Source organism: Andrographis paniculata, unplaced genomic scaffold (genome assembly GCF_009805555.1).
Source record: "Andrographis paniculata isolate CXL003 unplaced genomic scaffold, ASM980555v1 Contig72END, whole genome shotgun sequence".
Lineage (NCBI taxonomy): Eukaryota > Viridiplantae > Streptophyta > Magnoliopsida > Lamiales > Acanthaceae > Andrographis > Andrographis paniculata.
The window spans coordinates 1,308,268-1,321,501 of NW_026137609.1; the positions used below are offsets into that span (position 1 = coordinate 1,308,268).

At 33.3% G+C, this 13,234-nt stretch overlaps 1 protein-coding gene across 4 annotated transcripts; it reads right to left on the reverse strand.

Moving 5' to 3' along the window:
• Nucleotides 1–4,462: 4,462 nt before the first annotated feature.
• On the reverse strand, nt 4,463–9,114 carry LOC127265168 (phosphatidylinositol 4-phosphate 5-kinase 1-like). 4 transcript variants are annotated; one of them, XR_007841916.1, is made up of 10 exons: nt 7,542–9,113; nt 7,268–7,432; nt 6,960–7,125; nt 6,677–6,787; nt 6,392–6,585; nt 6,176–6,306; nt 5,986–6,076; nt 5,407–5,694; nt 5,116–5,266; nt 4,463–5,010 (listed from the first exon to the last, which is right to left on the reverse strand). XR_007841916.1 is itself a non-coding variant. In XM_051294867.1 (10 exons), the coding sequence occupies exons 2-10, from the start codon at nt 8,735–8,737 to the stop codon at nt 5,236–5,238; spliced, it is 2,373 nt and encodes a 790-aa protein (XP_051150824.1). In that variant the 5' UTR covers nt 8,738–8,813; nt 8,914–9,113; the 3' UTR covers nt 5,049–5,235. The 4 variants fall into 4 exon arrangements, 3 of the variants coding, with proteins under 3 accessions (XP_051150824.1, XP_051150825.1, XP_051150826.1); XM_051294867.1 differs by lacking the exon at nt 4,463–5,010 and having other exon boundaries at nt 5,049–5,266; nt 7,542–8,813; nt 8,914–9,113; XM_051294868.1 differs by lacking the exon at nt 4,463–5,010 and having other exon boundaries at nt 5,049–5,266; nt 7,542–8,813; nt 8,907–9,113.
• Nucleotides 9,115–13,234: the final 4,120 nt, after the last annotated feature.

Sequence of the window (13,234 nt, forward strand, 5' to 3'; positions counted from 1 at the left end):
GGTCTCGGTCTCGGTCATCTTCTTCTTCTGAATCTCATCCGCTTATTTGCTAAAAGCCGCCCGTGGAGTTGATGTATATCAGAAAAGCCCCCATTTTTTTATTTTTTTTTTAAAAGCCCTCATTTTTTTTTTGGGATTTAAGATTTTGAGTTGAGATTTAAATTATCTCTCCGTCTCATAAGTAAATATTCATTTGTTTTTAGAAATATTAGTACTATATTGGAATATAGTATGAATAAAATAACAATAACTAAAATAACATTAAATGTGCGATATAAGGTAATGACATTTGTATAATAAGTTGTAAGGATATTTGTAATATTAGGTAGATAGAACAATTACTAAAAAAAAATGAAATGGATACTAGACTAAAATAAAAAAATTGATACTTTGTTATGGGACGGAGGGAGTAATAAAAATTTTGAATTTGAATAATTGTATGATGTGATATAAATAGGTGTTGATGTGATGTTTTGAATATAAAAGTAATTTTTAAGATAATATAAAAAATAAAAAATATATGTTTAATTTGATTTTTTTTAAGAGAAAAAATAGAATAAATAATGTATTTAAAATATAATCACCGAACAAACACACCTTGAACTTAAGATTTTAATTTATATTTTGATAGACTAATATACAATATATATATATATATATATTATAAATCACATCTAAAATGAATAGTATTTTTTAAAAAAAATAAAAATTACTTAATATATAAATTAATACTCCTACTAATAATAATAATTTAAAATTATCATACTTTTAAGATTATTTACATGTGTTTCTTATATTTTTTACTAGCCTATTACCGGTGCATAGGACCGGTAATTATAGAAATTGTGATATTAATTTAATTTTATATTTTAAATAATATATTTTATTTTGACAATAAAATTTTGTATGAAAATAACAAAAATTAATTTATATAAAAAATAAACTATAAATAAAAATATGAAAACTAAAACAAAATAAAGAATATTAAGTAAGTTAATCAAAATTTTCAATTTAAACCTAAAAATAATAGAGATAAAAAATAATTATTCAAAATCACTCTTAGATTTAAAAGAAGTTTGTCGTTAGTCTTCAGTTGAAAACAATATTCAAATAATATAGTAAATAATATATATATATATATAGTAACAAAAGAAAACTAAACAAATAATATTAAATAAATCATAAATCAAATAAAATTTATATACCATTTTAAATTCAAACATAAATTACATTTAAAATATTTATTTACACTGTTATTAAATGAAACATTACAATAAATTTTGAAATAAATTCATATTATTGATAAAAATAAAAAAACAAAAACAAATAGACTAACAAAACTAAAATTAAATATTGCAGAGTAATAAATAATAAAAATTATAAATTACAAAATTCATAAAAGTGAAGTCAAATATAAGTTAGATTAAAACTATTTATTAACAAATTATATTAGATAAAAACAAAATACTCAACATTTGAATATAATTTCAATTTTCAACAAAAAAAAAAAATGTATTAATATAATAATATTCTAAACCAAATTAATTAGAAAAAATACAATAAATAAGAATTGATTAGTAAAAAAATAACAAAAAACAAATAAAAACATAGAAAATAAAAATAAAGTACTAAAATTAAAATATAATAATTTTATAAATTAGGAAAAAAAATATTTTAATATAATATTAAAAACCAAATCAATTAAATAATAATTAATAAAAAATTGATTATTAGCAAATAAAAATAACAAAATTTATAATTAAAAAATATAAGAATAAAAGTACTAACTAAAAATATTTATATATATATATATATATTAAAATTTACCATAATTTTCTTTATGGTTTCATTAGAAAAAAAACAAATACTCTATAAGAATGAAAAATATTTTATGAATAGAAAATAAAAATAACACAATAGATAATTTTAAAAAATCCATATACAATAATAACAATAATAGAGTATTAGAACATTATATTTAGAAACTAAATAAAATAGTAAATGCATACATAATAAAAATGAAAAATATTTTATATCAATAAAAAATAAGAATAATACAATAGATAATTTTTAAAAATATATATACAATATGAAGTATTAAAACATTATACTCGAAACTAAATAAATTTATAAATAAATATAATAAAAATAAAAAAGAATCTGATTAGTAAAAAATTAAAATTAATTTAATAATATTATTATACATAAAATAAATAAACAAAAGACAAAAAATACTATATCTGATTTTTTTTTCTTTTTTCTGCTTCTTTTCTTTTTCTTCTATTTTTTTCTTCTATTTTTTTTTATCTTTGTTTTTTTTTTTTAGATTTTTTTATAGTATGTATAAAAAAATTGATTAGTGAAAATTTAAGTATAATTTAAAATTTATAAGTCAAAGAAAACAAATTTATTATAAAATTTTCACTATATAAAGAAGGATAAAAAATTATATGCATAACTAATATATAAAAGAAATAATGATATTTGTTTATGTGAAAAATCATTCACTTCCCTTCGTAAATAAAATATAAAAAAAAGTAATTACGCAAAAACCCTTTTAAGGTAAAAAAATAAAATAAAAAATCACGCGTTGTCCGTCGAAAATTCACAATAATGAAATAAAATATAAGAATTTTTAATAATACATATAAACGTGTTCAATCATCATTAAATCAACCAACAAACGACCTATTTAAGAAAAATAAAGATAAAAAAGAACAAACCTGAAGATTGTCATTAAGTGGGATTGGCGTTTTTAATAACCTGCGCAGTGTTGGACGAAAATCTCATAATAATTTTTGTTATAATGTCTTAGGTATATATAGAAATACAAAACTTTACTTTATACATATCTTTGTTATTTATTATGTCGATAAATCTGAATTTTGTTAGATTAGTTGTTATTCTAACAAATTTTAATTAATTATCCGAACTTATTATTTAAAAAATAAAAAAATTCCAAAATTATATGATATGATATGATATATGATGATATGATATGATAGGATAAAATTTCATCTGTTCTTGTGACTTAGGTTATATAACAAAGTTAAATTTTGGGTTTTACAATTTTTTATTTTTTTTAGATTGACAAAAATTGTCAAATATTAATCCACCATTATATTTTTTTATATATTTTTATTTATCAATTTATCGATTTTATAAATTTTGAGCTTACTTTTTCAAAATTTAATTGCATCAATTAAATAATTAATTGATTATCTAACAAAATATTATTTGACAAAAAATTATTTAGAAGAGAGATTGTTAATCTATATTAAAAAAATAAGGTATCGTCAATAAAATTTTTGAGGTCATAGATCCAACCCACACACCACTAAGTAATCCCTTACGGGACAAATGTATAAATAGTGTTTATATATATATATATATGATGTAGTTTAAGAGAATGACTCCACATTGAGCAATTGTTGGTTAAGTGACGTGGAAGTCACCTTCGGTGAATTATGTTTTATTTGAAATTCAAAATTCAAAATTTAATTTATTGTTATTGTCTTTAATTATAACTTATTGTAATTTATTTTCATTTTAAATCCCTGCCTGCCTTAGGACTATTGGGATTATGTAGGAAATAAAGTATGGATAAATTATCCTTGATGAACACATCGCTGTTCTTGTTCCTGTTCCTCAACGATACCCTTGCACCACATCAGCCACGCACACGGCAAGGCAAGGCAAGCATTGGGAAGATCAGCTAGCTGATACTATAGAGTCGTAGCAAGCGATCACATTAGCTCCTCCATTCTTCATCTCCATTATTTTCAACCTAAACTGACTTAGTATGTAGTAGTAATCAATCAATCAATCCAATAAACTAATTAATTTTTTGGATCCACTCCACTCATGGATCACATGATTCAATAAACATAATGTTGTTATAAATCCACTATCACTAAAAACAACCTACCTACCAGGAACATCGATCCATCATCTGAAACCCACCCACCCAAGATGGATCCATAGATCATCTGCTTATGCTTCCTTATTGTGAGGCGATTAACAGAATCCCTGCCTGCTTGAGGAGATGATGATGCATTTGCCAAATGCTCGCTCGCTCGCTCTTCTTGATTGTGACGAAAATAATAATAAGTGCATTACTAAACAGCAAACAGTTATACTGTGAAGGGAGTTACTCAAAAATGCCGTTCATTATATATGAGTGATTATATGTGAGGGAGTTACACCACTACTACTACTACTACTACTACTAATAATAGTAATAATTAATTGATTAATCAATTAATGTGCCTCTGCCTGTGGGAGTGAGTGCCGAGTGCGTGTCTGTCAGTCAGATGAGATGATGTTACATTCATGGCGATGATGGAACTGGATAGGAATTTTGCAGATGGCATCGTAGTTTTGCCTCTACCAGCTCATTTATTGATCGATTGATTGCTAGAGACAAGAGGGGTGGGTGGATCGATGGAGGGAGGATGCAGACTATTAAACACAACTAACCAATAGGATATTAATATATGATATGGAAATGGATGGCGTGATTGAGACTGACTGATTGATTGTGTGGGAGAGGGAGTGTAAATTATACTAATGGAGGAGAATTCATGGAGGAGGAGGGGGAGGAGGAGAATTCATGGAGGAGGAGGAGAATTCATGAGTTGGTACCATCCTAATCCTAATCCTAATCCTATCTGGCTATCCATCTGTACAGTTATTACTTTCCAAATTAATGAATAGGAATGCATGCATTCCATCAAAGGCCGCTCGACTAAAATCTTGTCGGCCTTTGGGCAAGCCTGCCACCCCCGCCCCGACCATATGTTGCCTTGATCCGGGACCGGTCATACGCATAAGGCATACGGTTGGGTTGTTCAGCTGAGGAGGAGCTGTCCTAGTAGCTGGCTGCCTAGTTATTCGACATTATCGCTGCTGCTGCTGCTGCTGCTGCTGCTGCAATCATTATCAATCAATGTGGCTGATGATTTACTTACATACTTCACATCATCCCTTCTTCTCCTCCTCGTTTCCCCCCTCCACCCACAAACAACATTTTCAGTGAAATACAGTAATAGCATAGCACTGCTGATATTCATACAAAACTCTTAACATGTATGTACAATACATACGCACTCATACATTTACACCGTCAGTCAGTCAGTCCGTCCGTCCTTACACCTCCCAACACCGGCTGATCCACAAAAACAGCATTCAGCCCCCTCCCCCTGATCGGAGGAGGAGTTTGGAGTGGAGGGGGAGTCATCTTAGCACCCCCTCAGGCTCAGTCAACCTACAATAAATAAATAAATAAATAAATCAATAAATACAACATAAATAAACAAAACAATTGCTGCAAGGGCTTCATTTCATCCCTCGTTCTGGATTTCTTTTTGTCAAATATACTCCGATGATCCTCGCCACAAACATCACCTATCCTCAATAAATATTCTGCCCAAGAAGTCCCTAAATCTTTTTGAGTAGAGTTTTGGGTCCACAGCTGAAATTGAGCTTGGATCCACCTGCAAGGATTTGTATGCATGCTCCAGCTTCTTGCTGATGTCGTAGTCTTGCAAAATGTCTATGATCCCAAAGTAGAGGACTACTTCGTAAATTTCACCAGCGCCAGGGCCAGCAGCATACTGACGATCAAAATCACTCCTCCTCCCTACACGCTCTGCCCGTGCTGGCATGTTGGCCCCTAACCTCATCAGTGGTTTCCTAATAATAACACAACACACACAAAAACAAACATATTTGAGCCGCCAACTCAGGAAAACCTGTTTCAACCTTAATGGTGAAAAGTGAACATTTCTTCATCTTTAAGTTGAAAGAAAATATAAACATTCGAAACAAGGCCTCAACCATTACAACAATAAATGATTAATCACAACTAGTTCTAGTTGCAAATTATGTCCTCACATCCAAACACACTGATGATCACACAAACAGCATCTTCCTTGTATGTGCCAGCCAAAGCAGAAAACGAAAAATGCACATCAAACAATGTACCTGCCAGCTAATATTCGATCTCTATCCTGTAGTTCGGCTTCAAGGAAACGACACCCCCTCATGAACTTTTCATTTTGGTAAGAGTAACTTCCTGCAAAGTAAAAGTTTTGACCTAAGAAATATTCAACTGCCAGAAACCAGTGCAAAATTTCAAATGCGTTGAATAACATGACTTTGCAAGGGTAATTACCTGTTCGCAACATGAAAGGTGACAAGCCAATTTTATCTCCTGTACGATCATGGCGAAAATGAAGACCTACTAAGAGACTGTAATCCATGATTCTCTCAGCTTCCAAGAACTTACAGTCACAATCAATTTGGCTGGACAGAAGATCAGCAGAGTAAGAAAATTGTTCAAACATAAATAAACATTACAAGCCACAGATTTTAAGACTCTAGGACTAACTTCATAAGTTCTCGATACCACTTTGTTTGTAGACGGAATACAAAGTCAAGGTCAAGGTCCTTGAGAGTTGTGGTCTCATCAATCTCATCGTGAGGTTTATTGGTTGTTCGGCCATGCGACGATCCTTTCAAATCAAATCTTTTGTGAATTTGATATGCTGAGCAGAACATATTTCCCATCACAAGGAACCGGGTCTAATTAGAAGCAACATTGAACACAAGTTAATTGATTGTTGGCGATTTTTAACACCAACTAGGAACTTGCATAACACCAATGTCTAATTACCTTGACCCCTCCCACTGGTTTGACACAATGAACTCCGTAGAACTTTGTTACGAGAGTATTTTGATAGTAGCAGAAATGTTGATAATAACTTGGAAGCATTCTAATAAGAGCCTGAAAAGATACAATTAAACTTTAGTTTTCCAGTGACAATTGGCCACGAGATTATGCAATTGAGTAGGCTTCTACAGAATTCCAACATAGCAGAGACCAGTGCAGATAGAAGTGTTGATTGTCGCTAGCTACTCTATATTCATGATGCTAAAGAGGTAGGCACAAAATTAACCTTCACTTCTGATTTCTTCACTGTCTTGATCATAAATTGATCATCCTGAGTCATGTAAAACAAACTTCCACTCTTCCCGGGAGATGAAAGTTCTCTCAAAGCATCATCTCCACAAACGGATAACATGTATTCAGCAGTATCTACTTGAAATAGTTCCCTCAACCGTCTACATAAACCAATAAAGAGAGCAACATAAAACTACAACTGAGAAAAAGGGCACATGCATGCATGTCAGGATAATAAACTTATTCTATAGCCAAAAAAAAACTCTAAAGCACCTCATACAGCCAGATTGTATAGTATTTTACCTAAATACCAAAGGACAATAGTCCTTCCACCGGAACTCTATGGATTGATGAGGCGGTGTACATTTAGATCCCTCTGGCGGAAACCTTGTCCAGAATTTTTCCTTGGGATCAAAATCACTTGGATTAAGAGCTCGCCGTATAGAAGCATGCCTCCCCACGGAATGCCTAATATAACAACACACCCCATAAGAAATCAAAGCAAAAACAATTTTCATATCTTCATAAAAGGGATATATATGCAAAGCTGATAAAATAGTGAATCTTAAGGCGCTACCTGATACCCAATTGGAGATTGAGCATTAGATTATAATTCTTATGCCCTTTTGAGACTGTATGCCCTGGTTTCTTCTCTTCTCCTCGAATAGATAAAGATTTCCTCTGAAATTGTCTTACCAAGTCTCCATGGACCGCAAACCCATCTCTACACAGCATAGATGGCTCTATATTATCAAAAATATCACAAGTTATATCCCCAGCTTCCCCTTCCGATTCCCAAATGCAAATCCTCGGAAAAGCCCTTTCCACGGCCCCATTCCCATCATCACAGGACGACCTTTTCTTTCCCCCAAGCTCATCCCCAATCACCCAATCAGAATCATCGCTGCCTGCCACCAACGGAGCAGATATTTGGCTGCTGAAGGACCCCTTGGCATACTCATCATCATTAACACAACCATTATTGGCAATTTGACTAGGGTAAGAGGTTCCATTCACAGTGTGGGTTTTATCGCTATTCTTGGCAGAATTGTTTAGACTGCTGGATCCAACAGAACTGAAATACCCCTGGCCTTTGGGGATGCCATTCTCCCAATTACCCTCAAATATATTTCCATTGCTCCAAATCAAAGTTCCTCTGCCGTGAATCATCCCGTTTTTCCACTCCCCAACATACTCATTTCCATTCTTCCACAGATATCTCCCATGTCCATCGAGCAGGTCTTTTTTCCAGTGCCCCTTATAGACATCCCCATTAATGTAATGCTTGACCCCGTAGCCCTGCTTACGATCTCCGCACCAGGATCCTCGATATGTATCCCCGTGGGAGCCGATAAAGGTGCCGGTGCCTTCCATCCGGCCAGACTTGAATTCACCCTCATAGGTTGCGCCAGAAGGCCAGGAAAACTTGCCCTTCCCACTGGCTTTCCCTTTCTTCCACTCCCCTTGGTACATACACCCATCCTTCCATAAGTACTTTCCCAACCCGTGCGGTACATTATTAGAGAAGTCTCCGATGTATAGATCCCCATTGGGGAGGCGTTTCTCGATGGCGTTACCATCAGATATGGAAGTGGGCGACACTCTGCGGCAGGTGGCCTGAGATTTGCTTCGGGGAACAGTTACAAGTGATTTGGGGGTGGCGGCGGTTGTGGTGGTGGTCTCAGGAGACCTCTCGCTTGCCAAATCGGAAATCTCTTGGTACGACTCTTCAATGTCGATTGTTGGCTTCAAGCAGAAAAATGTGTCGGGCATTTTGCCCTTTTTCCGATTACGCTGGGTTAATTGTCCGTGTGTCTGTCTCGTCTGTCAGCAGCACGATTTGTGGAGGCTGTGAAGATGAGAAATTCAAGATAAACACGGGCCCTGAGAAGGGGGGAGAGGGAGAGAGGAGGGGTATGAATGAAGGAAGAAGAAGATATACACTGCACCTAAGTCCGCAATGAATGACGGAATGAATGAAGCAGCAGCAGAGCGAGGAGCAGACGCTGATTGGCGATGGGGATGGCTGGATTGGATACGGAAGATGAGGAGTATGGAACGGAACGGAATGGGGGGTTCATTCGTGTGCGTGCATTTGGTTGATGTGAAATTATTATTGCTCTTAACTCTCAACCCCTCCAATAATCAATAATCAATAATCAATACTGATAATTGTGTCGTGTATGCAACGAAGCAGCAGCAGCAGCAGCAGCAGCAGCAGGTGGTGCTCCACAAATAAATAAATAAATTAAAAGTAAATAAATGAATGAATGCCTTGATGTGTGATTCCGACACCACCCCTCGCTCGAGTTCAGATCACCCGTAATGTCTTCATCATCCATATTGGACTGCCATCTGTACTTATTTCTTTTACATATAATATGTCAACTTATTAGTCGCCAGGTTGAGGTTGACTTGAACCGCCGCCCCCATCATTCTTTTTCCCCATTCATATGTATCCTTATTATTATTATTATTATTTCGGAACTTTTATTTTTTTACTGTTTGTTGAGTTCAAGTTTGGAGCAGTATAACTAAGTCATGTAACCTCATTGAGTATGGTTAAAACATTCATCTAGTGGTGTCGGCAAGCAAATAGCAAATTCCTAATGTTTTCAAAATTCCTCTGTGATATATAATTTGACCTGTGGATATAGAAAAAAAGAAAATTTAAAATTATAACGGTGGTAAATGGAAGAAAATTTTGAACTTTAATGTAGTAAAATACCTAATCGTGAGCGAAGAATTTCAAAGAATTTGAATATTATGTTGGACCTACGCCTATCACAAGTATAAAGCATATGGGCAAATTTAGATCAAGATCAATGTTGAAGGGTTTAGGGATAAAGTGACATCCGATCCATTGAAATCATTAGTATTGGACTATAGAGCTTTAGTCCATCCCTGCAACAATTCATAAATTACAGAATCTTATACCTCAATAAACTTTGACATTATTTACATTGTTGATGGCTAGTTGTTAAAAATAATAGATCATCTCTAATAAGATAAAAGTTAGAGCGAGTGTGATTTTGGCACATTAAAATATATATATATATATATTGAATTAATGAAAATATTGTTGTACTTGTCTAATTTTCTATCAAAAAAACATATATATATATATATTATTGGTGAGTTTCTAGATTGTATCTAGATATTTTAAGTTTTGAAATAAAATTAAAAAAATAATTTCAGATGAGTCTAAACTGAGCGAGAAACAGAATTTGACCAATAGTGAAAAAATTAGTAAAATTATTCTAATAAAGCAATAACATGAAGTTGAGCATAGCGGTGGACTTAGTGAGCGGAGCGGAAAATGTATAGGTGAAGCAGAGCGATGATGGATTAAATGAAAATAAAGCATAGGTGAGTGGAGCATATATATGTTTAGTAAGGAAAATAGGGAACAACTCTTGTGAGCAAAAATGGTATGCGAGCCATAATAATTCTATAATAGGATAAATTAAGATGTTTGTGTCTGGGATAACTTGGGTTTTTAAATGGCTAGATCTTCTTAAATGAAACAAACGAGATTCTTGACTCAACTTATATTTGATCTTAGTAATTTATAGTCATATTTCAATACTGATAACTATTTTACTCAAGTGAAATTTTGAATCAAACTAAACCAAATACTAATAAAAATGTTGACATTGCAACAGAAAAGAGGTAAAACTATAATAACAATAAGAAGATCCAAAAGGCAACATCATATACCAGATATGTATTTGTCCACTCTCTGTTATTTATTTTTGGTTGAACACCGATGAACTAAAATGTTGTGTAAAAATTAAGGTTAGTAAGAAAACTAAAAAGTGAAAATTTGTTATGGACACTAAAATGAATTCTAGAGTTTTAAGAGTGATACAGATAAATGAGATTATAGAAATAAAAATGATCTCATTTATTTTGTTTAGTTGAGCAAAAAACTTGAGAATTGAAAAATAAATTATTTTTTTGCGTATACGGATAATTGAATATATATAGATATGCATGATATTTATATTTATTTTTTAACTTTTTTTCTACTATTTAATTTTTATATTTTTAAATTATATTATTTTAATTCTACAAAACATCATATTTTATTTATTATTTGAGTATTTAACATTTTAAAAAAATTACACTAAATTTATTTGAGTATTTAAATTTTAAAAAAATTACACTAAATTTTATTTTTTACAAAATATCATATCTAAATTATTATTTTAAATAAAAAATTACCAAAAATATTTTTCATAAATTTTTAAAATTATCTCTTGTTTGAATTATCTTTACCCAACAAAAGAATTTATCTCATTCTCTATTTATTTTTTCTATGGAATTTATTGTTTACTTTCATTTCTATGTGATTTCATTTACGTATCATAAGAATAAAAAAAACATTGCATATTCCGATAAAAAGAAAACATTGCATATAGATGAGTATACTGCTTTAAAAAAAAAGAAAAAAAAAACAAATGAAAGTGAGTAATACGGGCAGATTGAGGGCTCGTTTGGGTTGACTTAAAAAAAAAATAGAAGTAAAAATTATTTGAAATTAAATACACATACAAACGTATTCGGATCTCAAACCTAGATAAAAAGGCTAAGGTCACAGTATAGCGGGTCCAACCTTATGGGCACCTTCAACACCTTTGTAGACTTCGGTCATACCTTCATAGCATCCTCGTGACCCACACAGTATGCTAAAGTCCAATCGGATCTCCGTCGATACAACTCTTCATCGAATTGAGTGTATTTTAGAAACTGATGGCGCATTGCTTTTGAAACGACATTCTCAGGGTCTGTTAGAACTTCCAACAACGAGATTCGCCAATATGGGTCATGGACAACCTGTAGACATTCTTATTATGACCGTATTTCTTTTCTTTTAAATCCGAAAGCCCATTGCGCCAAGTTGTTTACCTCTAAATACTCATCCCACGGTATATCCTCCAACGTCACCTCTGTGAGCTGCTGAGGAAGATCGTGGGCTTCTCGAAGAAGGTCCTTAAGCCGTGGTTCCTTACACTTGAATTCTTTGAGTGCTTGTCGAATAACCAGCTGAGAATCCCCTCGGATAACGACCTTCTTGACATCCTTTGTAATCAAGAATCGCAACGCCTTGTATTCGGCCTAGTTATTGGTGACACATTGTGGAAGCTGGTGGGCGAAGCACAATACTTCTCTTTCTGGACTAGAAATCACCACGCCTACTCCGGCTGCTCCTAAGGTGTTGGACCCATCAAAAGCCACCAACCAAGGTTCCAACCCCACGTAGTCCAAAGGAACAATCTTAACTATCTAGGATGTTCGGCTAAGAAATCTGCGATGGTCTGTCATTTCACGACCTTAAGGGGCTAGTACGTTAATACGAAAGATGCTAGTTTCAACGCACATTTAATTAAACAACCTCGGAGGACTGGCCTATTTAATATATAGCATAGAAGGTCAACTCTTCATCATCATCTTGGGCAAGGAGACAACCTGTTGTGTCATCAGCCGCGGCTATGTACAACTTCAGCTCTCTTCCACTGATTGACGACATTAACATTGGAGGTGATGATAACACCTGCTTAATCTGGTCCAGGGCTTCTTGTTGGGTTGTTCCTCACTTGAATATGTCTTTATTCCCACGTAGTAGCACCGAAAATGGCTTCATTTTTTGGGCGACGTTGGCGATGAATCTCCTCAAAAAATTGACTTTTTTCATCAAGCTTTGTATCTCCTTAACACGCAACGGGGCCCAAGGTCCTGGATAACCTTGGCCTTATTTTTTTCGACTTTGATACCCCTTTGATGAACTAAAAATCCCAAGAAATTCCTTGCTTGTACTCCGAAAGCGCATTTCGTCAATTTTATCTTGAGGTCATGCTGCCTCATCCATATAAAGGCCTTTCGAAGGTTCAAAAAGTGGTGATCAAATGCTCGGGACTTCACCATCACGTCATATATGTGTACCGTCATACAAGCACCGATCAGGTCATGAAATATTAAGTTTGTCGCCCTCTGGTAGGTCGCTCCGGCATTCTTGAGGCCAAAGGACATAACTATCTATTCGAAGATACCGAGCACTCCGGAGCAGTGGAACACTATTTTATAGGCGTCCTCCACGGTTAAATATAATCTGATTATAGTCAGAGTAGCCGTTCATAAAAGAAAGGATCTTGTATACAGCCGTAGAATTCACGAGCATGTAGGCAATGGGCATCACGTAGTCCTTCGGCGTCGTCAAATTGAGGTTCTGGAAGTCAATACAGATACGGATCTTTCCATAATTCTTCA